Here is a 25500-nt window from a genome sequence, read left to right as displayed (position 1 = left end):
TGACTTGACAGCCGAGGGCTGGGGATAGCACAGCCTGGGACCATGGAAGGAAAAGTCAATGTGCCTCTTTCCTCCTCTGGGAAGGTAAATGTCAAAAGGGGCTGTTTTGATTTGTAAAACTCTGTGAATCCATAGGAGGCAAGACAGCCTTCGTGTTGCCCTTGAACAAGGGAGAAGTGAGATGTTCTTCCCACCAGCCATGAACAGGCCCTGTGCACCGGGCAGTCACCCAGTGGGAAGTGGCTTGTGAACCGTCCTGTCAGAATTCCCAAGAGCACCAGATGGAAGGAGCTTTGCAGAAGCAGGTGGAAGGTGGACAAGGTCACTTTTGTGGTGATCACAGAGGTAGGCGAGGAGCTGGGACAGAGACGTGCACCTGCCCCCAGGGTTCTTTGAGGACCTGTGCACCTCGTCGGACCTACAGGTTCAGTGACACTGCTGGAGAGTCCCACACATCCATTCTTAACTGGATTTGTGACATCCTAACTGATGGAGCTCATTTGCTTGTATATTAAAAATGACCTTGAAGGCAGGCTGTGATCTCCATTCTTTGGGATTTTATAGACCAGTAAATGTCAAATAAAACTTTTGGGATTGACATATGGTTACCAGCTTTTATATGAAGTAAGGACAATAACTCTCCTATCACCATTTCATAAGGAGGGTTGTTTTAACATCAGAAGGAAGGATACCTTGAGTCTGGAAACTCCACCCCTGAATTTGGAAGAACAACTCTGTATTGCTTGTGGCTTCCTCCTTCTCTGTAGACACAAGGAAAGTATATCTGAGGACTGAGGCTCCTCTGCCTTGAATATTTTAGGACAGCTGTACCAATTGCAGATGTTGTCAATTTCCTTGAAGAAGTGGTCTCAGGGATTTTAAGGGAACACCGAGGAATTCAAAGGCTGAAGTATCTGTACCCTGCCTCAGTTTCCACTGTTCAGAGCTGTGTGGTAAATGCTGGCTGCCAGAAACCATCATTGCTTTTAAAAGAAGTAAAAAAGACAGACTGTGGCAAACAGAATCATGGAAACTTGGAGTTGGAAGGTTCCTTAGCCATGATCTCATCCATCCCTGCGGTTTTCACACTAGCCTCCTGCTCCTCGGAGCCCAGCAGTGTTGCTGGCACTGCAGACCTGACTTGAATTGTTTTAATCACAGAGCTTCTGATTAAGATAAAGTTCATTTGCTTAAAAAAAAAAAAAAAAAAGCTGAACACCAACAATTTAATCCATCTCTAATTTAGTGGAAAGAGGAAGATTGAAAGCAGCACATTTTCCTGAGGCCACCCATTCAGCTGGTGACACACACAGTGGATAGGGCTGGAGGACTCCTGCGGTTGAGCCTTGAGTCTTAAGTGTCCCCACAAAGGTCCCCGTGGGCAAAGGCTTGCTCCCCAAGGTGCTGCTGAGAGGTCATGGGGTCTTTCAGAGGTGAGACTCAGTGGGAGGTCTTTAGGTCATTGGGAATGCACCCTTGAAGGGGACTGTGGGCCCCAATCCCCTCCTCTTTTTTCCCCTTTCTGGTCGTGAGGTGAGTGTCTGCTCTGCCATGTTGAGGGCAATATTTTGCTCCAGGGCACACCTGGCCATTCAGTGCCTTGAGAAAAGATTCTGTTTTTCTTTTTCTTTTTTTTTTCACTTCTGAGCAACAGCTCCCCATCCCTGGTACTCCCAAGGCCCTTTTCCTAACAGTGATATCTGAGTACAACCTGGTTCACTCTGCTTTCTGGATGGACACTGCCTCCTAATGCAGCTGGCAAGTGTAACAGAGTCCCTGCCTCCCCCAGGCCCCTGCCTGCCCCGGGCCCAGGCCTGATGCTGGGGCTCTGCACACGTGATTCTTTATAGACAGGACCTCTTTGCTTTTACCAGTAGTTGCGCCTGACCTCTGGGGCTCAAGCTCCCAGCTCAGAACACAGCTTCGGAAGGAATGTTCCTAAACAAGTAAATCCAACAAGGAGCCCTTTTCAGGTTGGATATAAGCCATTTAAATTCAATTCCCAAAATGGCCCAGCTTCAAATAAAATCACATATTTATTCATTTCTTCCTACTTAAATAAATAAAAGCTCTATGCAAAACTTTATTTATATTAATTAAATCCTAATAGTTTTATAAAAAGTTGAGTGTTGGTATCTAGCAATCCTATTACTTTAGCATCCTATCCCATAACACCATCCAACATTTACCTTTGATTTCAAGCATTTATAAAATTAGCATTTTAACACAATACCATACATTCAGTACTAATTTCATCTGAAACAATCATTAAATAATTATTAAATAATAGTCATGATACCAAGGGAAAAGGAAAGCATTTAATGATTTTCCAGACGCTTTTAAGGAAGAAACACATCAGGGTATCCCTCCTGATGTGGGGGCATGATTTGACCTATGACTAAAAGGCACTTGGGAGAGTGAATTGGGTTTTCAAACTGAAAGGATATTTGTGTTGACTGATATTCTTGAAAGATTCAAACCCTGAATCTTTCATGTTATGAAATGAATGTACACCAGGGAAAGTGACTTATCTAAAGTTACAGAAGGTCTTCTGATAACAAATCTAGAATCTTTTTCATTTCATAATGTTTATACTATAATATAATCATATTTTTTGAAAGATCAAGCCAGATATGAGCTGGGTACAGTGGTGCATGCTTGTAATCCCTGCAACTTGGAAGGCTAACGCAAGAGGACTGAAAATTTGAGGCCAAACTCAGCAATTCAGCAAGATCCTGTCTCAAAACAAACAAATAAACAAACAGAACTGGGGACATGGCTTGGTGGTGTTGAGGCCCTGTGTTCAGTCCCCAGTGCCCAAATCAAAACTAAAGCCAAAAGATCAAGTCACATATCAAGGAAAACAAATCACGACATCTAAAACTAACAGACCCTAAAATAAGAATTTAATAAAAATATAAGCGGACCACTGTGTTGGGACAGTATCATCAGTGTGGACACAGTGCTGATGACACTGACGGCGGCAGCTCTCTGGTGTACTAATTCATTCACACACTCGTGTGTCACTCTCTCTGTGTGATAGCTGTGTTCTCCTCTGTATCACTGGAGTTCAATGTTTTCCACAAAAACTTCTCATTGGGTTTCCAGAGGGAAGTTTCCTGCCTTTCCTTCCTTTTGCAGTGTACGGCAAGAGGTGCTTTTGCACACAGGGTCTCTATAACCGCTACGTCAGTCAGTTTACTGAGACTGTCCTCATTCTGCTCATTCAAGATGTCCCAGAAGTCTTTTGGTCTCTGTTTTGCTTTTTCCATGGGCCTTGAAAGAACCTTCTTTGGCAGTCGTGTGGGACCGTTCCCGTGACTTTTAAAGAGGTCATCGAGAATAGAGGTGTCACCAAGCAAGCCTTCCACAGAAGCATTTCCGAACTCTGGATTTTCTACCTTTTTGTCTTCTGACTTGCAAAGGGGTCTGTTTCTTGAGATGCCCGTCCCTGTGAGGTCCTTTGGGGCTTGCTTGGTATTTTCCAGCTGCCTCTCCTGTGCCTCTGACTTGCCCTTGGGAGAGCGGGAGGCCGCCGGGTCTCTGGAGGCTCGCCCATCGTCCCCACTGTCAATCTCGTGAGCAGAGCTAATAGGAGATTTTGCAGTTTCTGCATCACTGGAAAGTGCCTCTTCCTGACACGCACCGTCACTCTGAAACTTAACTGATTTTCCTTTAGATGCTTTTGGACTGCAAATTTGAGAAATTTGGTTGGTACAATCTCTAAAGGACAAATTTTTAGATTGTGATGGTTTTCTTTTTATAAAAGAGTTTCTTTCTTTACATTTATTTCTGGTACTCTCTCCTTCCTTGTGGGCAGATTTGATGAATTCTGAAACAGAATCCACAAAAAATTCTTTCACCTCCGGATGCTGAGAAGCATAAAAGTCTCTTAGCATTCTCTGTCGTTCTTCTGAAGTGGCGTTAGTTATATGTATAGCGAATTCCTTTACAGAAGACAGGTTAAAGAAAGAAGCCATTTCTTCAAATTGTTTTCTAAAGATTGAATGAAGAAAATCAGTGGTTATTTTCATTATATTTTATTTTCAGAAAAATCATCATCAATGATAGGAAATGTAGAGGCAAAGTTATGTAATTTTGTTCCGTTAGTTTATGTCTGCTTAATTCCACACAAGAATGCATTTTATCGTGGCCTCTTTCCTTATGCTACTAGGAAAATTATGTTAGCCCATGAAATCACCAGCTTTCTTAAGTTATTCTGATTTATGCTATCAGGTATTTTCTGGGAATTATGGGATTCCAGCCGGCTACTCCTCCAGTGAGCCAATTTATGACTGACATGAGAATCATAATGTATATTTGAAAATCTATATTGTATTAAAATCAATGAAATAATATTGTCAAAGGGTTTCAGTGAACAGAAAGAAAATTCTGGAGAATTAAGAAAGAAATATTTTTCTTTCTCTCTCCTTTACCCTTTTTCTACAAATACAGCATAGAAATTTTATAAGACTTTTTTGATGAGCCTAAAAGGAAAGTTGTAAACTGTTAAGCCTTGATTCTTTTTTTCTCAATTGGTCCACTTTTAGTATAGACAGCCTGAGAGGTGAGATATTATTTGAAGAAGTTGCAGTTTTAGTATAGGATATTAATAATAAACACTGTTACATGAATGATGAGGATGAGGAGACGGGCCTTCTAGAAGCCTGGTGAGATGGAGGCAGAGGAATGACATGGCCACCTGGGCCACAGACTGCTCCTCTCCATTGGTGAGCATGCTATGAACTGAGTTGTTCCCCCCAAATCATGCTGGAGCCCCAACACTCCATCTGGCAGTAGTTAGGGTCAGGGCCTCTAGGGGATCAGTGGTCATGAGGTCGTAAGGGTGGGGTTCCAATCTGGCAGCATTAGTGTCCTCATGAGAAGAGAGGCCACAGAGCTGGCCCAGGGCCTTCTTACAGGTTCCAGCTTTCACTGCCCTTGAAGTGATGGGATGTTATTGTTCTGTTTGTTCACGGTTCCCGCTCCACCCCTCCCTCCTGCCACACGAGAACACAGTGAGAAGGAGGCCATCTGCAAAGTAGAAAGAAGACCCCCATCAAAGACTGAATTGGCTAATACCCTGATCTTGGACTTCCTGAGTCTGGAACTCTGAGGATTAATCTCTGTTGTTACGTTACCCATTATGGTAGCTCAAGAAGAAGACAGAGGGTACTGATTGCTGATATTGAATTTATGTTTGTAAATACTTCTTTAAAAAAAGCCAAAGATAGTGTTGTAGCATATAATTAAAATTCCAAAGTTTTAGGATTTTTACTTGTATTTTATACAGTAGCTCTTTTAAAAACCCATTTATTCATTCCACAAATATTTATAGAGCCCTAATATGTGCTAAGTACTACACACCAGTGAACAAAACTCCTTAAGGAGTTTATAGTCTTAACTGGGGAGGACAAATGCAGGAAAGTCAAACTACAAGAGGGCAGAGGTACCAAGTACAGAGGCCAATTGGCACCCACAGCAGGGGCACCCACGCCAGGGATTACTGGTGGGCAAACTGGGGGTTGGGTTCTCTGCTGTCATCTCAGGTCAGGTGAAGATGAGTGAGGAAGCTTGCCGGGAAGAGGGGACACACACAGGTTCACTTCCAAGGGGACAAGGTGCATGGAGGGACAGGAGAAACTGCAAAGGGACAGCTGACAATCATAAAGGGTCAACAGCCAAGGTGAGAAGACTGAATTTATCTGATGCAAACAGAGAGTTCTTAGGATAAAATAATGATTTCTTTTTAGTGTACATAAGTAAGTAGGAACTTTAATGTCATGTTATTATTATTTTTTTACCAGCCATTCTGGGCTACATAAAGTGTGTGTTTCCTTGGGCTTTAGTGGCACTCCATAGGGCGTGCTTGCTTCTTCCTTTTGTGACTTCAGATGAGTACTGTGGCTTCTAGTACTCACTAGAGTGTCTTATTAAATGTTCCAAATCCAGACACACACACACCTGACCACCAGCGACTCTCATCTCCGACACAATACTAACTTACCCCCATGTGTGTGCTCCCACACTTCTTTCTTAGAAATTGCCAATGTTCTTTTTGGAAAGTGAGCATGTTCTTAAAAGGTTCCAGTTTTTAGTTCAAATGAGGTAATACGATATTATTTTGTTTATTAATCATCTCCAAATCCATTTTTGTGACCTTTCTAACAAATATTTGTGCTTGCAAAGAGTTAGCGATTGGCAGGGTTGCGAGCTGATGTCTTTTATTTACCCAAGACTTGGTAGTGTCTTGGCAGCTGCCAAAGAAACTTCACCTCTGCTGGGCTGAAACCATGACCTCACCCATGACCCTGTGGTCTGTCACCTCTGGGAGGACAGCTGTTTCAAACCCTGTTTAGCCTGAGTAGTCTGCAAGAAAAGTATGCCACATGGTTGCCCCTAACAGGAAAAGTAATGATTATCATTCATTTTATTTTTGACTTTTAACTTGATTTCCTAATTCTGGGTCTTCAGAAGAACTTTCTCCAAGAATTTAAGGTAGTACAATCAGGGGCAAAAGCTAGTCACTTTGCAAGCAAAAATCACTAAGCCTGAGTAAACTACCATGAACCACTTGGGGAAACAGGAAAAAGGGAAACCAAAGATAGGTATCATTCAGCAAGGGCATGAAGAGTAGTAGTTCTGTATCATGGAGAAAACTCCACATCCTCTCCTCTTTCCCTGAGGAGGCAGGGAGCAGCACAACTGGAGTCACCTTGTCTCTGCCTAGGCTTTCTGAAGGAACGGCAGGCTGAACCTCACTCAGATGATCACGTGGTTGCAGAGGCTCAGAGCCTTAATGACTGACCAGGATGACTGGTGGGGACCAGGGGAATCAGACCCTGGCACTCTAATATTAGACAATCCTCACCCCTATACTTAGCAAGAGGCATCAGGTACAGTTGCACATGCCTGTAATCCTAGTGGCTCGGGAGGCTGAGGCAGGAGGATCACAAGTTTAAGGTCAGCCTTAGCAACTTAGCAAGGCCATGCCTCAAAATAAAAAAATAAAAAGAGCTGGGGATGTCGCTCAGTGGGAAAGTGCCCCTGGAGTCAATCCTCTATCTATCTATCTATCTGAAAGAAGAAAAAAGGAGGCAAAACTAATTGTTACACTTTTATAAAAAATACACACTGCCAAGGGAATAAAGGCACCTGTATTCCTTAAAGACTGATGAGATGTCCATGGGCAGCCTCAGAAACATAATTGCCCAGAGTGAAAGACAACCTGCAAAAGTCCTGGGAACCAATGTTTGTGCAGGCAGGGACATGCTTGCCCATCTGCACAACAGCAGGCAGCTCTCGAGAGCCACCACCCCAGCTTCCCAAGGAGCTGAGGGACCAGTCTTTCCAGGGCAGCTGAAGACCAGTTCCCTGGGAGGTACACCCCCCACCCCCCGCCAGGGAAGCATTTTGAACCCACAGAGCCAACATCATTTTCCCCTGTCCCAGGGCCACCAGGGCCAGCCCTGTAAGCCTCCTTTGGCCTTTGCTTCCTGCTAAACACTCCAGATGCAGCTTCCTGCTCCACCCTCTGTTATCAGTATCCATAACATCAGTGTCCACATGGCCTTGCCACCCAAAACCTGGCCCACCCATTTCGTCACTGACCTCCAAAGACTCATCTCAGTTCACGTCAGCTTGCTTCCAGGGTCCTATCTGCCACTGTCATCACCACCAGCTGCACAACCTCCTGGGCCTGGAACGCAATCATCTTATGCTCCCACTCAGCTGCTCCCCGGCCCAGGACAGCAGTGCTGTCGAGAACTCCTGGCCTCACTGAACCCTCCAGACCACCACTCACTCCCACTGGCTCGCTCTCCTCCTCTGTTTAGCTTAGATTCATTTTGTAATCATTCTTTTACAAACAGCATTCAGCTTTCTTGACTCTCTCCCCTCGCTCTAGCCCCTGGTAAGACCTGGCCATCTCTTTGTTCTGTACCTGCAACAGAGCAACTGGAGCTTGTTGGACAAAATCTGCAGGAATGGATGGATGGTTGTACAAACTCACTCCAAAATGGGGACTCACATCACCCAGGAATTCCAGTCCAGCTAAGCTTGATTTCCTGTTCTGTAATTTATTTGATAACTTTGTTCCCTCTGAATATGGCTTTAATTGCAGATTCACTGAGAAAATGCTATGTCTGTGTCCATGATGGTCCCTTCTTTTTCAGTGCCTCTCCAAGGCCAGCTGTGGCCACTGGTCTGGACACTGCCTCTCCAGGGTGTCATTCCTGTCCTCACCTCTGCAAGGTCCATTCCCCATGAGTCTTCTCCCTCAACACACCCTACGTAGTTCAATTATCTTCCAACTTCAAAACACCTCACCCTGGTCCCCATGGTACCCTCCGGCTACTGCGCCTTTCCATATCCAAACACAAAGAGCTGCCCAGGGCCTGCTGGCTCCCTGCTAGCACCCCTCACCCTGGCATCCACCCACGGATTCTCTTGGACTGCCTATGCCAAGTGGCAAAGAGCTCTGTTGGCAGCTACCGAGGGCACTTTCTGCTCCACCCCAGGCTGCAGCATAAGATGAAGTGAACGCTCCCTATTTCAAACCCCCGGGGCCTCAGGCCCTGCACTGCCTCTGCCCCAGCCCACGTTGCTGCTGTTGCTCCAGGAGGAAGGGCTGCTCCACACTGTCGGGGCTTCCCCTCCTTCCCACCTCTGCTCCCCGGCTGTTCGCACAGTGCTGTGGGTCCAAAACCATTTACAATCTATATGTTCCTGATGCCCAGATTTACAACTCAAACCCCCAACCCTAGAGTGGCATATTCACTGCCTGTGTGACATTTCCATAGAATAACAAACTTCATATGAGTGAAAAAGAACTGATTTTTTGTTTTTCACTCCAAACTTGTTTCTCTCCCAGTTTTTCTCACTCAGAAAATCTACTCTGTGGCTTAAGACAGGAAGTTAGGGGCAATCCTGTTTTCTTTTCTTCCCAAGTCAGTCCATCACCAAAGGGAACTATCCATTTGGCTCTATTGCCATGGCAACCACTTTGGTGCATTCACTAGCGTGGCTCCTTATCGTCCCCATCCCTCCCACTGTCTCCCCACATCCACTTCCCCCTCCCACACCGAAGCTGAAGCCACCCTTTAAACACATGGAGCAGGCCCCACTCTTCTTCCACAGGTCTCCACTGCATCACAACAAAGTCCGAGTCCTTCCCACAGGCTCCAGCCCCGCCTGTCTCATCCTCATCTCATGGGCTGTTGGCTTTATTTTTCAGGAGTCTGACACTGTCCCTGAACATCCAGCTGCTCTCAGGGATACTCCTAATCAGGTTCTGGGCCTGGTCATCTGTCAGGTTTCAGTGCAAACACCACCTGTATGGAGAGGTCTTCCTGACTGCTCACTATAGAGCAGCGTCCACCCTACCATGCATCTCAGTTCCCCTGTCAACGCAGTCCATTTCTTTCCTATAACACCTCTTTATAACGACTCACTTATGTGATTTTTTACTTTTTAAAACCTTAAGGTTCAACGTCAGCTCCTTTCCTACCACATCGTGAGCTCTACGCCTGTCTTTCCCTCTGTATGTTCAGCACATAGCACAATGCCTGGTCATGTATTAGGTGCCCAATAAATAGTTAATGAATGAATGAAAAAGTGTACTTAAGAGCTCATTTTTTTTATATATAATGATTTCATTTTTAAAAAACCAATTTAGGGATTAGCCCTTTAAAAACATCTAAAATATTTGAAGTTTATTTTTTAAAGTATGCAAATTCAGATTTTTCTGAAACATTTATGTCAAGTATGGTTATAATTTAATTTGTATATGTTATTAAGGATCCATATTTCTCTTGATAATTGTTGCTAAAGTTCCATGTTATCATATGTGACATACCTGCGGATTCCTTTTGGTGTTTCTCCAATTATGAAGGTCGTCTGGTCTGTACGGTAGACTTTTTTCTTCTTCTGACTTACAGGGTGTGAAACGCACAGGGGAGAGGAACCGGGTCCTTCACTTGGTGGCTGGTCTGTCCTCGTGTGTGTTACTGTAGCTGGGTTCGCTTTTTCTTCATATGTCTGGAAAAAGGGAAGGAACGAAAGGTTGGTTTTGGTCAAAGAAGGAGGATGTATTACTTTCCCCCAATATGCTCTTTTTAATGAAGTACACATTCTCCATCTGAAATTATTGTCAGAAGATGTCAATCTAGACCTTTAAAAAGATGAAATGGGGAAAATGGAACTATTTCTATTGCTGAGACTGGACATACTGATACACATGTTGAGAGCTACTGTCCCAAATAAAGGTACCAATTAATGACTATATAAATGATGGAATAAAAATGGGTACTCTTAAAATGTTTAAGTTCAGTACATTTGAGTGGTGATTTTTCTCAAAATCATTGAGTAGTCTTTGTTACTTAATTTTACAAAGTAGCCAAACTTATAAAAAGGAACAATTTTATGTGACAAATAAATCATTTTCATCAATACTAGTTTTCAAACTCTGCTGGATTGCAAGAATATCTAGTGATTTCAAGAGGCTACTACAGTTTGTAAACTATAGATAGAATCAAACATTTTAGACTATGGGCTGCTTGTTAAATGTAAATTGTTAGCAAGAGTGGGTTAAAAAATCATTTTAAACCGTATGGTTCCAGTTTCCTTGACAATTGTGAATAGGTGGAAAGCCCCGTTCCATTCCCCAAAGAGAAATACTGGATACAGTTCCACAACAATTACAAGAATAAAATTATATTTGAGCTCAAAAATAAGAAAGTTTCTAGATGTGAACAACAAAGAAGTGACACAGTGGTGAGTGAGAGCTGACACTAAGCAACTCACAGGGCAGAACCTCATCCACAGGTACAAAGGGCAGAGGGAAGATGGAAATGATTCAACTCCCTGCATTAAAAAATGAAGAAACAAACAAAAAACACAGGAGGTATGAGAAGAATATCTGATTTTCAAAGGAAAGCCTAAACTAGGACACAGCATAGACACAAGCCACCTTTTTCCTCTAGTCAGAGTTATTGCAGAAAAAAATGAAATGCCCAGCTGGTGCCATTGTGGAGTCTGATTTTGCACCACCTGGGTAGTATGGAAAACCCAAGCTGAAAACCAACATAAAAAGATTGGCTAAGAACCAGGGAAAACCACAGATCTAAATGAGGGGTGACTACAAAAACATACCATAGAAAGACTTCCATAATCCAGAGAATGGTTATGATTCCAATGGGGGTAAAAAGGGTTAGGATAAAAATTATAAAGAACATATGAAACCCAACACCATGAACATTGTCAGATGCAACAAAGATGAGAGCTCATATCTGAGCAATGTAAATGAGACTTTAAATTTTCACCAGGTCTAGAAAGATAAAAGAAGGAATAGAATCCACTAGCAAGAATGAGGCATTGTATAGACAGATTTGGGAAAGAACTAAATGCAAACTTAAAAAAAAAAAAAAAAGAGAAAGAAATATAGTTCTGAAATAAAAAATAGAAAGAACCTCAATACATTGGATAAGTAGCAGAATAAACATCCTTATAATAGTTGACTAACTGGAAAAATAAAATTTCTCAGAATGCAATATAGGAATTTAAAAGGAAGAAAAGGAGGGAAATTAAGAGTCAGAAGACATACCAAAACTTCTAAAATGATAGAAGGAAAGACCAGAGAAAATGGAAGAGATTATGTTAATGAGATAATAGTTGAAAATTAAAGAAGGCATGAATCTTCAAACTGAGAAAAGAAAGAGAATCCCTATTGGCAAAAATTAAAATAGTCTGTATTTTGATGGATTACATTTAGAGGGAATATCTTAAAAATTCCCATAGAGAAAAACCAAGGTATCTGCACAGAAGTGACAAACTAACATCAGATTCTTCATTAATATTCCCACTGCCAGATGATAATGGAATAATACCTTTAACATGCAGAGAGAAAAAAACTGTCAACTTGGAATTCTATACCTAGTTAAACTATCATTTTCAAGCATACAAAGACCACCAGAGTTTAATCGACACTGAGTCTTGCTAATGATATAATTATTATTATTTCTTTTGGTAGGGTTTCTATTGGATTGAAGTGGTACACATTCAAAGAATATAGATAGGAAATGTTTTTTAATTCCTCAAGTATTCACTAAATACTCACTATGTTTCTGCCACCATGCTATGCATTTGAGCTAGAGATGTGAGTATATTTACATCCACAAGAAGGTCCTACCCTTAAGGGGTTTAAATGTTCAGCCTATTTTAAAAAACATATGGCATATTTAGCTTTTTTCTTTTAGACATTTACCTGTTTAACTTATATTCAAGTTCATTTTATTGACCAAAAGACAAAACATGGTATGTTCTTTAGTAGCAATCCATTTCTAATGAAAATAAATTGACATCTTTACAAGTTTTGTGACTCAGATGGATAAACACAAAATGACAGCTGACCAGCTTGAACCAGGGCTTTGCAGTAATCAGTAGTATTAAAGATACTTTCCTTAAAGACTTAATTTTTTTGCAAAATTGTACCTTAAAACATTATTAATAAAGAGAAAAAAAGTAGAATCATTAAGAATAAGTTTAAAAGAGATTTGATGCATTATTTCCAACAAAAATCAGATGAACATTCAAAGTTTCTAAAGGCTGATAACCTTAGATGATCCCCAGAAATAACTTTCCATTATTTTAAGAAGAGATGGAACACTTATCTGAAAGTAAAGCGAGTTAGCAGAAAGAGAAGGCTAACAGGAACACTCCCTTCCTCATATCCTGTAAATTCCTGGGGCCTTGGAGAAATCATGCCAGGCAATGGCAATTATCGATTATTTACATGATCACACTGGATATTGCTGACTATGGCAGCAGTACAAAGTTCACATTTTATACAAACATGTTTTTTTTTTCAATCACTTTTATAAATTCGTCAGAAAAATTCAGGCTTTGCAACCACAACTATCAGACAAGTGGATCTTTACATTTTGCCAAGTATTCCATTTCAAAACCCAATTCTTACAACCAATAATAAAAAGGTAAAATTATTTTTCTGTTAAATGGGCTCAGTATCCTAACTTTTATTTTTTAAAAATCTATGTTTCAGATTTCCATTTGGTAAGAGACTTTAATCAGGTTGTGAAGCACAATCTGGAATTTACCTGGGTTCTGTTAGCTCTTAGGAATGCAGTGGCTGTCTAGGTTGATGTGGGATGGCAGCTCCAAGGGAGAATACATAACACACTGTGCGCTAGGAAGGGTGTGTCAGTTTCCTGTTGCTGCCATAACAATTCACCACAAAATTATTGACTTTAAATGATATAAACTCATTATCTTAAGTTTCTATAGGTCACTGAGTCTGATGTGGGTCTCACTGGGCTAAAATCAAGGTGCTGGCAAGGCTGTGATCCTTTTTGGATGTTTAGGGGAAAATCCATTTCCTTGCTCTTCTAGCTCTCAGATACTGTCCACAATCTTTGTTTTGTGGTCCTCTTTAAAAGCCAGCAACTCTTCTCTAACACTTTCTCCATGGTCATATCACCCTCTGACCTCAGCCAGGAAAGGTTCTCTGCTTTGAACAGCTAACGTGATTAGCCGGGGCCCATCCAGAATCCAGGATCAAAGGATCCTGGTCATCTGATTAGCACCCTTAACTGCATCCATGCAAAGAAGCTATCTCAAGGCCACTGATTTAACCTTAATTGCATCTATGACTTTAACTCCCTTTTGTCAGGTAAAGAAACATATTAACAGGTTCCAGGAATTACTTCATGAGCATATTTGGGGAGGGCGTTATTCTGCTTCCCATTGTGGGGGGAATATGGACTCTTAACCTGGGTTTCAAGGTTATGCAGATGGGTGTCAGTGATTTCAGAAGGGGTGTCTATGAATCCTGAAGCTGTACAACCACACTTTTCAGACACAAGAGTCTGTGACTGTTTTAAGTGGCAACACTGTTTATGTAATTTTCAAGAAGTCTTATTTTTCTTTGAAAAACAATTCCTGTTTGAATTTATAAGCATTTTGGTGTTCTTGTTAGAAAAGTAAAATTTTCCTGCCTTACAGTAAGAGTACAGTCAATCTTTTACAACAGTCTACACGGGGAAAATATGCCACAGTGCAGCCACTGTTGCAGCCACAGCCGGCATCTCTTCTGCACAGTGAAGTACAAGGTCTATGGCCAGACCAAGAGATTCTAATTCTAGATTGTGTGGCTAGATTCAAAATTTGTTCATTCCCACTTAGATGGCAGCTATAAAATCCAGATGTGGAAAGACCACGGTGCAGCAGCGACAGAAATGAAGACCCAAGGAAGGAGGAGCGCAGTAAAATGAGGTGGAGCAGGAACTGAAAAGGCACAAGTCCTTCTTAATGTTAGGACAGAGGATGAAGCTCCTTGTGCTGCTCAAGAAAGCAAAATAACATCACTCCTCTTTCCTCCGGAGGACAGAGTGGCCAGCAACTAGAGTGCTGTGTGTGCTGCATGGAGAATGTTGTGTTACAACAGGAAGGAAGAAAGCAAAACTCCCAGTTTCTGTGAAAGCTCCCAATTGCCCCTAACTTTTCTAAAAAGGATTCTTCAAAAGTATCTACCAAGAATTAAAGGTACTAAACTCTGTGATTCTGATTATGGTTATGATAATAAAACAAGGAAGAAATTATGAAGACAAGAGCTCTGTGCAGCCAGACACAGTGGTGAGCACCTATGTGACTCAGGACTCTGAGACAGAGGATCATAGGTTCAAGGCCAGCTTCACCTAGGCCACTTAGCAAGACCCTGTCTCAAAATACAAAATACAAAAGGGCTGGGATGTGGCTCAGTGGTAAAGTGCCACTAGATTCAGTCCCCAGTATCAAATACTTTGTGCAGTATTTGTATAGTAGAAGTATTTCTGCTAATACTCTATTTTAGAAGGTGTTACTATTAAAGCATAATTTATCACTTAGTAATTGCTATGTTTACAATTATGTCCACAAATTATTAGACTTTGGTACTTTCCCTATAGTATTTATATAAAAAAAAATCAAATTCTATTTTTGGAATATATATCAAAACTAAAATCTACTAAGAAATGTAAGAAATGCAGTAACTACTCTTAGATAATATAAACAGAGTTAAAAAATCCATTTGATGATAAAAACTAATTGAACAAAAAATGGGGCTGCTTGTGAAGTTGAATTTATTGCCAAATGTTGAACTAATATTATAACTTCTGAGTAGTAATACCTCTTCCTTCTTTAGATATACACATTCTAAGACGGAGCAGTCAGGCAGAACTGAAAGAGGAGGGAGAAGCCCTTTCCTCTTTAGACCATAGCTAAATAAGTTAAAAAGGTAAAAGGTAGGCTAAGGCTAGTTATATAGATACTAATCTCACTTATACAGTCAAAACTTTAAACACAAAATGTTATCCTTATAAAAATAATTATTAAAAATAAAATTTAGCATATAAAATTATCTAGTCCAACTAAATCATTAAAATATTATTTCTAGAAATGGTAATTGTTCTAATACAGCCTGGCCAAAATAGTCTCTTCACTTAGCCATGATTAAATGTTTAACTTGAAATGGATCATTTGGCTGGGTGTGGGGGGCACACATCTGTAATCCCAGCTATTTTGGAGGCTGAGGCAGGAAGAACTCAGGTTTGAGGCCAGCCTCAGCAAAACCCTGTCTCAAAGTAAAAAATTAAAAGGGCAGGCTGGGGATGTGGCTCAAGTGGTAGCGCGACCGCCTAGCATACGTGAGGCACTGGGTTCAATTCTCAGCACCACATAAAAATAAAATGGAGATACTATGTTCACCTAAAACTAAACATAAATATTAAAAAAAAAAGGCAAAGGGCTGGGATATAGCTCAGTGGTAGAGTGCCCCTTGGTGTGATTCCTAAAAAAAAGGCTCATTTCAAAGACTTAATATCTGCTTTGACATAATTTTGATAAAGTTATCAAATCATAGTTGATTTTTTCTGATATACTTATAAAATGTTTAAAAGTATAAATATTACTGTTTACAAATGTATAATGCGTGTAATCTGTTAAAGAATAGCTTTACTATTTTAAATTATAAAAGACATACATTAGGATTACAATAAATATAAGGTCACTTTTGCAGGCAAAAATGCTAGAGATGTGTTCATTGTGTACCTCCCCATCCCTCTAATATCTCAGGATTTTAAAAAATGTTTTATTCTACTTTATATATCATATGACCAGTTGATTCTTAGACATTGTACATAGTCTACAAACTTGAAACTCCAGGTGATCCAACTCAATCTTTCCACAGTTAAAAGAAAGAAATGGGAGGGGGACCCCACAAATAAAATCTCCAAAACAAAACTTGGGAAAAAAAAAAAAAAGAATCCACACTAGGCATAATAAGGATCCCTAATTTTGCATAGCTTACCTCTGGCTGTGAAGCTTTCGGTTCACACTGGATATTGCAGGAAAGTTCCCTTCCTCAGGTAGCCCAGTGGGATACAACATTCAAATGACCTTTGATATTGAATACTCTTTCTTATTCCTTTAAACCAGAAGTGCACTCTCTGCAATTCAAAAGTAGACCTAAGTCAAATTGCCTTACTTTCAATAAAACAATAGCTATTTATTGGAAGTCTCAACTAAAAAAGTTACAGATTTTCAATATGAAAGTGAAAAAAATAAAAACTGACTTAAAAAAAAAACTGCAGATGGCAACTCTTGATGTCACTGTCCTAAAAAAAAAAAAAAAAAAAAAAAGGAAGACTTCCGTCCTCACAGCCAAATGACTTGCATTAGCATTTTTCTTTTTACTCCATTACATAAGGAATCTATATTTACATACTAGGAAACCAAAATAGTTCAGAGAAAGTTTAAGGAAATGAAGAACCTCTTTCTGTTTATATTCATTGAAGTAAACACTAATTCTGGAAGTAAAGACCTGCGAGGGCACCTGGGTAGAAATGGTAAGGAAATGAGCATAGACCATGGGGATGAAATGGGCAGACTGTAAAGGAACTAGGAGGTCCCAGCTCTGGCCCTCTGCGAGGCCTGAGGGGGATGACGTGTTCTGGTTCTAGGTCACTGAAGTGTCTTCCAGTTGCCTTGCTCTTGAGACCAGCACAGACCTTGAAAACACAAAGGTCTCCTCCACTACCTCTGGCCACACCCTCACCTCAGCCAGATCACTTCATCTGCCAAGAAGCCTAGAAAATCCACTCCTCTTTGATTTTCCTTCTTCATTAAACCTTGAACAGTAAAGTTGGAGGCAGCAATGCTTTTGTTTAACATGTGTTCAAACAAAAGATTAAAAAAGAAATCTCTCTTTGGTTAAGGGCGAATATGTGAATACATAAAAAGTCATAAATTTGCTTATCTTTGCAAAGTCAGGAATCAGGAGTACTACAAAAACACAGAGCAAGAAAATTCATTCAAATGGTCTATGAGAGTCTAACGTGACAAGCACTTTGAAGGATCTTTGTACAAGTGTGAAAATCCTCAGTCATCCAAGGTGCTTGCCTGTGACTGGGATGCAGCTTTCCATAGTTGTCAAAAACCCAAGGCAGTATTGAGCCACCCTGTATCTTGTCCACTCACTCTCTGGGAGGAAAGCTGGCTGATTAGAGGACAACCACAAACATTCAGTGAAGTCAAATTTTCTGCATGGTTTTACAAATAACATTCCAATCTGAAAACACCTGGATTCAAATCCAAAACCTGCTTTGGGAGAAGCCTTCACTGGGGAATGGTCAGGTATTTGATACATCTTGGTGTCACCTCTCAGAACACAAACGCTAGCATGGAACCTGCTCAGGTCAGTATTAACACTTATGGATCAGATCACTCCCACACACGCGCGGTCTTCAGAGTCTGTTCACAGCGCCCTGTGCAGGTCATGGCTCCTGGCTGTCCAGGGAACGTGCCTTCAGACCAGTCTTGTCACTGGTTACCAAACACATAAGCACTCTCATTCCTGGTTCCAAATTTCCTCAAACTTGCCTTCTCCCCAGCATCTGCCTCACCCATGCCTGAAGACCCAGCTTCATGAGACTTCTCCTGCATATTTTCCTTCCAATTTCTCATATGACAGCTTTATTTTATTCGTGGAATCTGCTTGAAGACTCTGTGTAATCACATATGTCACACCAAACCTAGCAACCAATGATGCAACTGCAGGTCCAAGATCCTAATTTTACTCACCAAGGGAATACAACAAGTCAAAGGGGTCGCTCTGAATGGGAAGCTCCAGTGTGGCTGTAAACTATCTCAGCTGTTTGTGTCTCATCTATTCAACTCGGTCATTTGCTCTCCTGACCCAGAGAGCTGCCACACCAAGCCCTGAGTTACAGACTCTTCAGGCTCTCAACAAACTCGCATGAATAGCACAACTAAGGAAAATTAATTTTTAGAAGATATTTACCAAAATATTTTTATGAAAGAAATAAAACGTTCTTGTCTCTGAGGCATTTGTTATTTTCCCTGTATCAGATTAGCCCTGCATATAGAATGAAACACTGGGACATGGTCTTCCACACATTCCAAAGCATTTAATGTTGAGTAGTCAGTCATAAGAACTGTTTACAAATTAAAATTTGATTCTTTATGGTAACTTGCCTACAAGATAACTGATACCTCTAAAATAAAACATCAGCTTACCAACAAACTTGCTGTAGAAGCAGCAACAGTTGATTAAATTACATTATAGGGAATATTATCAAAAAAATTTAAAAAATGGCACAAATTTTACTTAGACATATTTATCCTACCCAATGTTGATGCTCTGCACAAGATTAATGCATATATTAATAAATTAGGGTAATTCCTCACATCTCTATAGAATCTCTTTGAGAAGGTTCCCCTTGGTAGCCACTGGAAAGTCAATTGAAATCGGTAAGTTTAACTGATTACCTAGGTATTATTTTAGGTTCTGGGAATAAAAAGACAGACTAAGATTCAGGTCCTAACAAAAAAAAGACTACTGTCCAACCAGATAAATGGTGGCAGACACTGTTGATGGCCTCCCCAAAGGCACCGCCTCCCTCTGTTGTCTGGTAGAAGCTAGTATTCTTACAAGTGCCCTCAGGGAAGGTGGGCTGCTCTCTCAATTGTAGGGCGATAAGGCACATACGAGCTGAGTCAATCATAGTTTTTCAGAAAGAGTTTCCTTCTCAACAAAAAGAAAGATACAAGGGGAATCACACCTTCCTGTCCTTTGGACACATTTATTCGAGAAAACTAGTTGTTCAGTTGCGGTAGTGATCTGGTAACATGAGACTAAAGGAATAAAAGTTAACTTATTCAGGACAGTGGGACAGAAAATGATAAGAGTCCAAATCTGTATGATGTCACTGGGCCATAGCACCAACCCTGAAAATGCCTCCTATCAGACATGCTGTTACATGAATTTGTTCAGTGACCTATGCTGTCACCTACTTTTAGATGGTTATTCTATTCCTTATAGCTTAAAGTATTTTGCTGATACACATACAGTGTTGCATTATACAACATCCTAAGTGCTACAGCAGCCACATATGCACATACACAAAGAATAGGAAGAAATTTATGCTGCTTTGGAGAAGACTTGGGGGACAGCTGTCACAGAGGACAAGGGTAGGAATTCAACAAGCAGCCACAGGTGAAAAGGAATTTTTAGCAAAATAACCACAGAAGCGAAGGTGTGGAGGTAAAGTGAGCTTGGAGAGTAGCTCCTGAGCTGCAGACTGTCCAGGAAGAGCCTGTTCATCTTGTATCCTGGATCCAGGCACAGTGCCTCATACACAATTAGTACCAATAATCCTGAGGAAGTGAGTGTCTTCAGTGAAGCTAGAGAAGAGGGCAAGGGCCAAATTAAAACAGGCCATATATGTCATGGAAAGGACACAATAAGACACTCCACATAATTTGGAAGACAAAAAAATTAAGCCACACAGTGCCTCTTTAGATTTATTGCTAGATGATGGTGCATGGGTAGGGACGTCTTTCTGACACCATTCCCCAGGTCCTTCCTTCTTGACTGGTTTCCTATATGAGCACCATGGCCAAGAAATGACTCATAACGAATGAAGATGAAGAATACCAGCATTTATGCTGTGCAAACAAGACTAATACTTCTACATTATCTGTCATGTTACCCATTTGAATTGTGTGGCTGAGTGGAGGAGCAGTTATGGGGACCTGCCTTTTGTTGTACTTTCATGCAATTATCAAGAACAAATGCTTTCTGAACCCAGTGGTGTCCTTGCCACGTGGTGGTATTCACTGAAGCGTAAGCTGTGGTCCTATAACATACCTTGAAGGAAACGAATACACACAAGGTACCCATACCAATGATGATGACTGGCACAGAGAATGGTGCTAAAAACACTTGGAAGAGAGTGACCCTAAAGATTGAATTATGGAAGAAATGGAACTTGAACTGGATCCATCTGGAGTAGAGGATCAGACAGTACCTGATGCGGTTGGAGGCAGAGGCAGAGCAAATCCACTGAAGACCAGGAATGCCACTCAAACCTGAGAATACTTCTGTGTCTAGGAAAAAATGAAGTGTTCTCCTCTGTTCTCACCATAGTCAATACAGAAGACTTGGGATACCAGAGTGAGGACTTCTCCCACCAGCAAGGAGGGAGCCAATTTTGCAGCAGTTGACACCAGTTGTGTGTCCTCTAGTTTAATTCTGACACTATATACCTGGAGAGTCAGGTGGATACCTAGAGAGTGTCTGAATCCACAGGTAGAGGATTCAGTTGGACTCTCCCCACTTCTAGTGCCAATTGCAAGCCTCAGTTTGTTTTACTTGTTTTTGACCAACTGGCCATATATTGGGGATATCATGACCCCTCCTTGGGTCCAGAAGATTTCCAGGAAAACTATGAAAGTTGATCATGGAAAAGATGATTTAAACCACTTAAAAACTCTCAGAACATAGTGGCAGAGTTTAACATACCCAGACAACAAATGAAAACCTAAATATGTTTTAAAAAAGTATTTATTCAGCAAGTAGTAATTCATGTAACACATCATTTTAAGTTAGTGAAGATGAATCAAGAGATAGCCTTCTATTTCAAAGCTCAGGATTTATTAGAAAAGAAGATACGTACTTTTATACTATAATAAAAATCTGAAAGTCATACTTTAGAATAAGAACAAGATGTATAAAGTACTACTGGGCAAAAGTACTACTGTGCAAAGCAGAGCTCAGGAGAAAAGGTAGCTTGATTCTGATGAGGGAGGAAATGGGGCAGATTTTGAGGAAGGCACGAAACATCTGAAGTAGATCTTGAAGGATTTGGAGATTTGGGAGATTATAAATGTAAAAATGAAGATGATTCCTGGCTAAAAAATAAAAAAAAGGCACAGGTTTATTAGGGTTCTCAGGAGGAATACAACCAAAAGGATACATATGTCTATATAGATGTATATAAGAGGGGATTTATTAGACTGGCTCACATGATCAGATGCTAACTAGTCCTACGGTGGCCTTTTGCGTGCTGGAGAGCCAGGCAATCCAGTAGCTGCTCAGTCCCAAAGCTGGAAACTTCCTAATAAGAGGGACCAATGATGCAGCCCCAGTTCAAAGCTGAAGGCCTGAAAGCCCCCTGGAGAGCTGCTGGTGTGAATCTGTGTTCAAAGGATCAAGAATTTTTATTTGGGGTAAAAATGGGAGTTCATAACCCAATTGAGCCAAATGTATGAAAGATGATATATCATGAGCTTTGTAACGTTTTGAACAACCAATAATAAAAAAAAAAAAGAATTGTAATACAAAAAAAAAAAAAAGAATTTGGAATCTGATGACCACAGATGACAACAGCAGCAAAAAATGTACCCACTCAAGAAGGGTCAAGCAAGTGTGCCTATGAGCCCCCCACTTCTTCTGCCTTTTCATTCTACCCAGGGCCCCGTGGGTGGGAGGTACCACTTGTGTTCAGGGCAGGTCTTCCCCACTCAGGGGCTGACTCACATGCCAGTCATCTCTGGAGACAGCTTCACAGACACACCTAGAAGTGTCCTTACCAATTTTTCTTGTCTCTCAATTCAGGCAAGTTGACAACCAAGATTAACTACCATAATAAAAGGAAAAGGTGAAAAATCATGCAGTTGGCAATGTACCTTTGGTGAAGTAGATATTGCCAACAGTTTCACTGTATTTCTTGAGTCCACAGATAGAGTTTAACTATCTAAGAAATAGTTTTTAAAATAGTTTTTAAAACTTTTTCTAAAGGGAAGGATGCATTCAATCCACTAGGTTTTACTTTATTTTCGTCTAACTGCTAAAGTGAAGAAAATTCTTCACAGACTAGTTATCTTAGAAAATTAAAAGCTTGATATGTCATACTGGGAAAGTAAATCTGAAATCTCCAAATAGAGATCCAGGGAACTGAGATAAAAGGATAAGATAGAAGACTAAAAAATGACAAGGGTTGCCATTGCCAAGTCCTGTGGCCTGAGGGAGCCATTTAGCCTTTGATTTTTATTTTATTTTTAAAAATATCTTTATTTATTTATTTTTATGTGGTGCTGAGGATCAAATCCAGTGCCTCACATGTTTGAGGCAGGTGCTCTATCACTGAGCTACAGCCCCAGCCCCTAGTCTTTGATTTTAAACATAAATAAAATAAAATGCTTGGGTTAAATAGTCTCCAGGAATCCTTCAGATTCTGAAATGCTGTGTTTCCCTAACCTTACAACGTTGCTTTACTCATCTTATAAATATTCAGAACTTCTGTGTGCGGAGGCGGGGCTCTCAGATGGCAAGGCAGTAGGTGTTCCCCTAAGTGGCCATGTCCAATGGATACCACGGTTTTCATAGAGGGATAAAGTACAATTTGAAAAGGTTGCTAAGTGCTTAACATTCTTTAAGTCACTAGGTGGACTCACAGTTCAATGAGGCCTTATATCTCTAAACTTTATATTGTTCATCTACCCAAAGAAATAGCATTCTGTTAAACTATTTAGAATCTTCCCATTATTCTAAACAGAGAAATTGTTCTGAGAAGCCAATTTATCTTCTACACAATCAGCATAAAAAACAGCTAGAAGTTAGAAACATACAACTTCCTAATAAGCAAAGATTATTTTCGTCAATCTAGTTCATTGTTAACTTAGTTTATAATTCCTTTAAATACATAGTTTTCCACAGAATTCTTCACAGGAAGCCACCCATGGTCCAAGGCAAGTCCTTCTTGTATAAAATTATAGAGAACTGGACTAGATATCTTTCAAGATATCTTAAAACAGTCTATTATTGGTACTGTCAGCAACAAAAACATTGACAGGTCATTGTACGCAGACTATCACAGTAGGGATGTCATCATCCTTGCCGAAAAGCAACAATCATTGAGATAATGAAAATCTATACTATATTTTGAATAATACAAGGAGTTGAATGTGTGTTGCACACAGCAGCTCATCAGTGACAGCATCCATGAACTCTGGGGGGAAGGCAGCTAGGAGGGGCACAGGTGGCACACTCACTGGCAACACGGGGTTCTCCTTCCCCTGGCTCAGTAACAGGTATTCTTCACTTAATTAATATGCCATCTTCTGAAACAGAACACCATCTCTGAGCCATCCTAGTTCTAGGGTCAGCAACACAAAAGATTTTTTCATGCCAATACTAGTCACATCATTTCCTGCATATAATGCAACAATCTTAAAACACTTAATCTCCACTAAAATTATTATTAGAAGAAAAACTTTCTGATACAAAGACCATAAAATTAATATCTAGCTAGAGAAAGAAAAAATGAGACCGTGAGAAATCCCACCCAGTAAGAATTCATTCTGTCACATGCCGGAGCCATAAACCTTCCTTACCGGACTGCTTCATAAACCAGTCACTTGTGAACAATTACTTTAAACCATCATACCATTCATTACACTGAAAGCCAGGATAATGGAATGCTCTGTCTCCCCAAAGTCTTCGAGTTGTAAACAGCCCATCCCTTCTTGCTGACTCCAAAAGCTGTATAGACATACTGCACCCAAATCCACCATAGCTCACAGAAATCCTCATGTTAGGTAATCTACAAAATGCCAATCTAATACAAATACAAGAAAGAGAAGTTCTTACTAACACAACACTTTGTATTTACAGTATTCTGAACAGTGCTTAAACCTGCACCGGTTATAGAAAGGCACTCCCCCCATGCTGCCTCCACCCCAGACCGACAGCTCGCTTATTCTCTCATTTACACCACACTGCAATAACATAAAGAAGGGTTTGCTATTAATCCAGGTTTTACTACAAAGCCACCCGTTATTTCTCTGTCAAACACTGGCAAGAGTGCCAAGTGTCTGTCATCCAATTCAGGGGATTAAGTCTTCTTTTATAGTCTGATACTTGTACCAATTTATAAAAATACAGATATAGTTTCTTGGAGTTGGTCACAGTCTATATTTTGGCTTGGATTCAGGCAGCAGAGGTTGACTATGACAGCTGGCAGGAAACTGAGGGCAGAATACATTCTCCCCCTTCAGTCACCACATCTCAGTTGCCATAGCGATTAATCCGTAATTGAATGCTGTCTTTGTACATTTCTTTTCAGAAAACTTTAAGTAAACTTAAGTTGAAAACATGCAGTTGATTGAAAAAAGGAGGCACCACATCACAAACAGGTATAGTTGAGTTTTGTGACATACTTCCGTATGTCAAAAGAACAAATTAACTCTAATCAAAGTATTAGCAGTTCCTTCAAATACTTAAAACATTTCTTTTTGGTCTGAGCTTAAAGCTAAGAGCACAGGGTTTCCCTCCAGTCTTCGTATCTTTTAAAATGAGCAGTTCTCAAAAACCCAAGTATGATTTAAGGCAAAATGTATTTTTATTTTGCATGTTATTTTGCATTGTCCACACTATCAAATAACAAAGGTATGATTAGAAATTTATTTTAGGAGAAATAGGTTTTAGTTTAGGACATCTATAAAATATTCTACAAGTTGAAATCAATTCATAAAAGTATAAGTTATAGAAAACATGGAAAAGATAATGTATCTCTGGCCTTTCCTAACTAAGTAGGTGAATTTGAAAAGTAGGTTCATAGTTTTTATCATTTTGATTATCAATAATTACATGGAAAAGAATGAGAGCTCTGGAAGACCACAGGGTTTACCTAGCACTGTGGTGGCAGTGTCTTCTTTCGGTAGGTTTCCACCTGGTATACATATTCCTCTGCAACTTAGTGAAAGGCTCAGACTTGACTACAGCATTGCTCAGAAAGCACAACACCAGCATATGATGGTCACTGTTGTTCATCTGTTGGCCTCATCTAAATATATAGGATTTGATTTGTTTTCTCAGAAAGTGAGGCAGCACCTCTGAATCTGGCTATAGACACAAACATGCACCCGCACATGCCTACAAGCACACACATGATCTTTTCAAACACAAGCTCTTTAATAAAACTTTGATGACAGACATGAAGTACTCAGAAGAATTCTCAGTAATCAAAAAGATTCTGGATTTGAGCCCTAGATGAAAGATATTACACTGTAGGTGGAAGGTCTATGGTCTTTTGGAGACTTGAGAAGCAAAGGTTTGTAGGTGTGTGCTAACATATGACTGGATCTCTT

General features: G+C 40.4%; 1 protein-coding gene across 4 annotated transcripts in view; it reads right to left on the bottom strand.

Annotated features, from left to right (window-relative positions):
- Window positions 1-2298: 2298 nt before the first annotated feature.
- The window catches only part of Ercc6l2 (ERCC excision repair 6 like 2), a 117556-nt gene continuing 94354 nt past the window's right edge, over window positions 2299-25500 (bottom strand). For 3 of the 4 annotated variants that reach the window (XM_027955829.2, XM_071602515.1, XM_071602516.1), the window contains 2 exons: window positions 9857-10038; window positions 2299-3996 (listed from right to left, as the gene is read on the bottom strand). In XM_027955829.2, coding sequence (XP_027811630.2) covers window positions 3024-3996; window positions 9857-10038 — 1155 coding nt within the window. In that variant the 3' untranslated portion in view covers window positions 2299-3023. Of the gene's footprint in view, window positions 3997-9856; window positions 10039-16357; window positions 16497-25500 lie in introns of those variants that run through there. The other variant, XM_071602517.1, reaches the window with a different exon arrangement.

Source organism: Marmota flaviventris, chromosome 16 (genome assembly GCF_047511675.1).
Source record: "Marmota flaviventris isolate mMarFla1 chromosome 16, mMarFla1.hap1, whole genome shotgun sequence".
In the NCBI taxonomy this organism is placed as follows: Eukaryota; Metazoa; Chordata; class Mammalia; order Rodentia; family Sciuridae; genus Marmota; species Marmota flaviventris.
Note: the sequence above shows the minus strand (reverse complement) of the source record. Positions and strands in the feature narration are given on the sequence as shown.